General features: G+C 46.7%; 2 protein-coding genes across 2 annotated transcripts in view; both read left to right on the top strand.

Moving 5' to 3' along the window:
• The window catches only part of nhlrc2 (NHL repeat containing 2), a 9,159-nt gene extending 8,373 nt beyond the window's left edge, over nucleotides 1-786 (top strand). Inside the window, exon 13 of the mRNA XM_019883371.1 lies at nucleotides 78-786. Within this exon, the coding sequence (XP_019738930.1) occupies nucleotides 78-107 (30 nt within the window). The 3' untranslated portion in view covers nucleotides 108-786. The remainder of the gene's footprint in view (nucleotides 1-77) is intronic.
• Nucleotides 787-2,036: 1,250 nt separating this feature from the next.
• Nucleotides 2,037-2,570, top strand: part of adrb1 (adrenoceptor beta 1) — a 2,199-nt gene continuing 1,665 nt past the window's right edge. Inside the window, exon 1 of the mRNA XM_019883395.1 lies at nucleotides 2,037-2,570. Within this exon, the coding sequence (XP_019738954.1) occupies nucleotides 2,527-2,570 (44 nt within the window). The 5' untranslated portion in view covers nucleotides 2,037-2,526.

The following is a 2,570-nucleotide window of genomic DNA, read 5'->3' as shown; positions in this document are numbered from 1 at the left end:
AGGCGGGGCCTTGCACCATGAGAGCGGCGCCCTTCTACCAGCCTCTTCAGATCAGACATATTCACGGAACAGGCGAGGTCACCGTGACACTGACACATTCCCTTTAAAAAAAATAAATAAAAGAATTTGTGGAAAGCCATCAATGAAATATGCAAGTGGGAAAGAACTAACTCACTAAAATACTGTTCATGTCGGCCAGCTGATGAATGAGTCCAAGGTGCTTTCTGATGGCGTTGGTCCATTTGGTAAAAGTGGGTGGGATGCCTCTAAACCTGATTTTCATGAGCCTCGGAGAGCACTCTAAAAGCACTCCGTTACATCACAGCCGTAATGGACGTTTATTGTTACAAATCAAAGCGCAAACTCTCCTTGAACAAGAGCTGCAGCTTGAAATATGAACGCTTTATATATGCAAGCATTAAGTGGAATGAGGAGTGACATGATGTCAAAAGTGGAGGAGGAAAAAAGACTTGGGAAATCATGTCTCTGCCACCCGCGTTTCCAAGAAATAGACTGGCACCTCTTCTGAGTTAGCATCACAGCTAACCTGTATTTGCGTGTTTACGCTACCTTGGCCCTAAAGTGCCTTGAAAAACAGCTGGCAATAATCTTTGTAAATGTAATAAGAATGTTCTCTCTTGCTCAAAACACGATGTTTTTTTTTGGGGGGGGGTGTTTGGGTTTCTTGTGTTATATTGGCTCCTTTGTCAAGAAGTCTCAACATCTCAATACTGCACTTTAAAGACGGAACAGAAAGAATAAATAAAGTGTTTTTTTATCCAAGAAGCTCTTGTCTATTTGTTTCTTGTTTGGAACAAAGCTGTACCAGTAATGTAATGTCATGTGAGGTCCTTGTGTTAACCCCCCTTTTTTTTCAAATGTTCAGGAACCACTGCTGTGGCAAAGTAAGACCCAAGTGGATATTTGGTGCTCTTCAATTTGCCCTAATCGCAATGACGGTCTCAAGGGAGGACAACACGCCCTCCGACCGACTCATTTATCTTTTGTGTGACGTAAGCGCGCAGGCAGTCCGGAACGATGGTGCCGCCTCTGCCTCCCGAGGGATTTTGATATGCAAGAACGCTGTCTGTCAAAACACCTCCAGAATGCATGCGGGGAAACGGTTGTGGTCTCTCAAAGGGTTTAAATGAAGAGAAATATGGCTTGAAATATCAATTCGAATCTCTTTTTGGTGACAAATGTGACCTTTCAAGACCATATTGTCTTGTCGACTCCTTTCAATGCAAGTGTCCCAAATGTGCCCTTCCTTTTTCTCCCACGTATGTATATCTGCGCATCAGCTAAAAAAAAAATAGAGGTTATGCACACATGGGGGTACAACCATTGAATACTTTGAAACAATGCTGACATATTTTCCATTTCCCCCAATTCCATAACCGGTCGCGTGCGTGTGCGTGAGTGTCTATCAGATGCGAACCTCACGTCATACTCCGCTAACGCTAAGGCTAGCTTCAAAATTAAAAGCTCTCCAAATCAAACGTACTGTATGCCAAAGCGACAGCTTTCGTGAGCTTTTATTTTGAAGTTTCCCCCGTGACTGCGAGCTGGACTTATTTTTCTTCATTTCGACTTGCCTTGTCACACTATTGATGAAAGGTGTCACGTAACGAAGTAAAAATGTAGGGTATCTATACTTTAGTGGACTAGTTATTTTTCGGCCTACGTTAGACTTGTACTCCTGATATTTTGACGCAAAGATCTGCTTTGGAAACACACACACAAAGCCTCGTTCCGATGTCATTTTGGATTGTGATCATTCCAGTTGATCGTTTTGAAAACACCAATCTGGACACATCTTGCCGGGATCGATGATTGCGTTTAGATGACAAGTATGAACATGTCACGTTGTCACAAACGCACACGCAACATTCCGCCCGGTTTGTAGCTGCACGTGTGGCAAATCAAGCCATCAGCGCCAAGCCGCCGCACTCCAACTCGTGCTGGCTTCCAGCAGCTGCCCCAACCAAGTCGAGCGAGAGCAGCAGCGAGGAGGCTCGTCACCCAAACGGCCAAGCAACCTTCACGCGTCAACTCATCCCTTTCGAAGCCGCCGTCCAACTGGAAAACGCGCATGGAGGTAAGATGAAACTTGATCAAGGGGCGAGACAAATCTTATCATTTTTCCCAACTCGAAACCCGAATACGAGGTTAAAAGCCTACTTGGAAAAAAAAAACCCTGCTTTGAAACCGGAATACTGTTTTACAAAACCCAGTTTGAAACCCTCGACCTAGTGTGAGCCTCTCCTCTAAAAACCCAACTCCATTTTACAACCCGAATTTGAAGCATTCTGTGGATGCCCGACACCCAAAGTAGCCGCCCGGACCCTCTGCACGCCCCCTGACTCTTTTGAAGCACTGTTGTGCGGGATGTGATGACAGTCTCGTGATTGGCCAGCGCGCTCGTGACGCAAGCGTCCCCGCCGATTGACGTCCCGGCTCGCTGCTGCGCTCCGGAGCTCGAGGCGCGGAGCTCCAGATGGAGTTGGCTCGCGACCGGAGCCCGTCATGGGGGCCGCGGACCCCCGCAACGGCACGGAGTCCGACGATGA

Source organism: Hippocampus comes, unplaced genomic scaffold (genome assembly GCF_001891065.2).
Source record: "Hippocampus comes isolate QL1 unplaced genomic scaffold, H_comes_QL1_v1.1 scaffold367, whole genome shotgun sequence".
Classification (NCBI taxonomy): Eukaryota; Metazoa; Chordata; class Actinopteri; order Syngnathiformes; family Syngnathidae; genus Hippocampus; species Hippocampus comes.
This window is presented reverse-complemented; position numbering and strand designations above follow the sequence as displayed.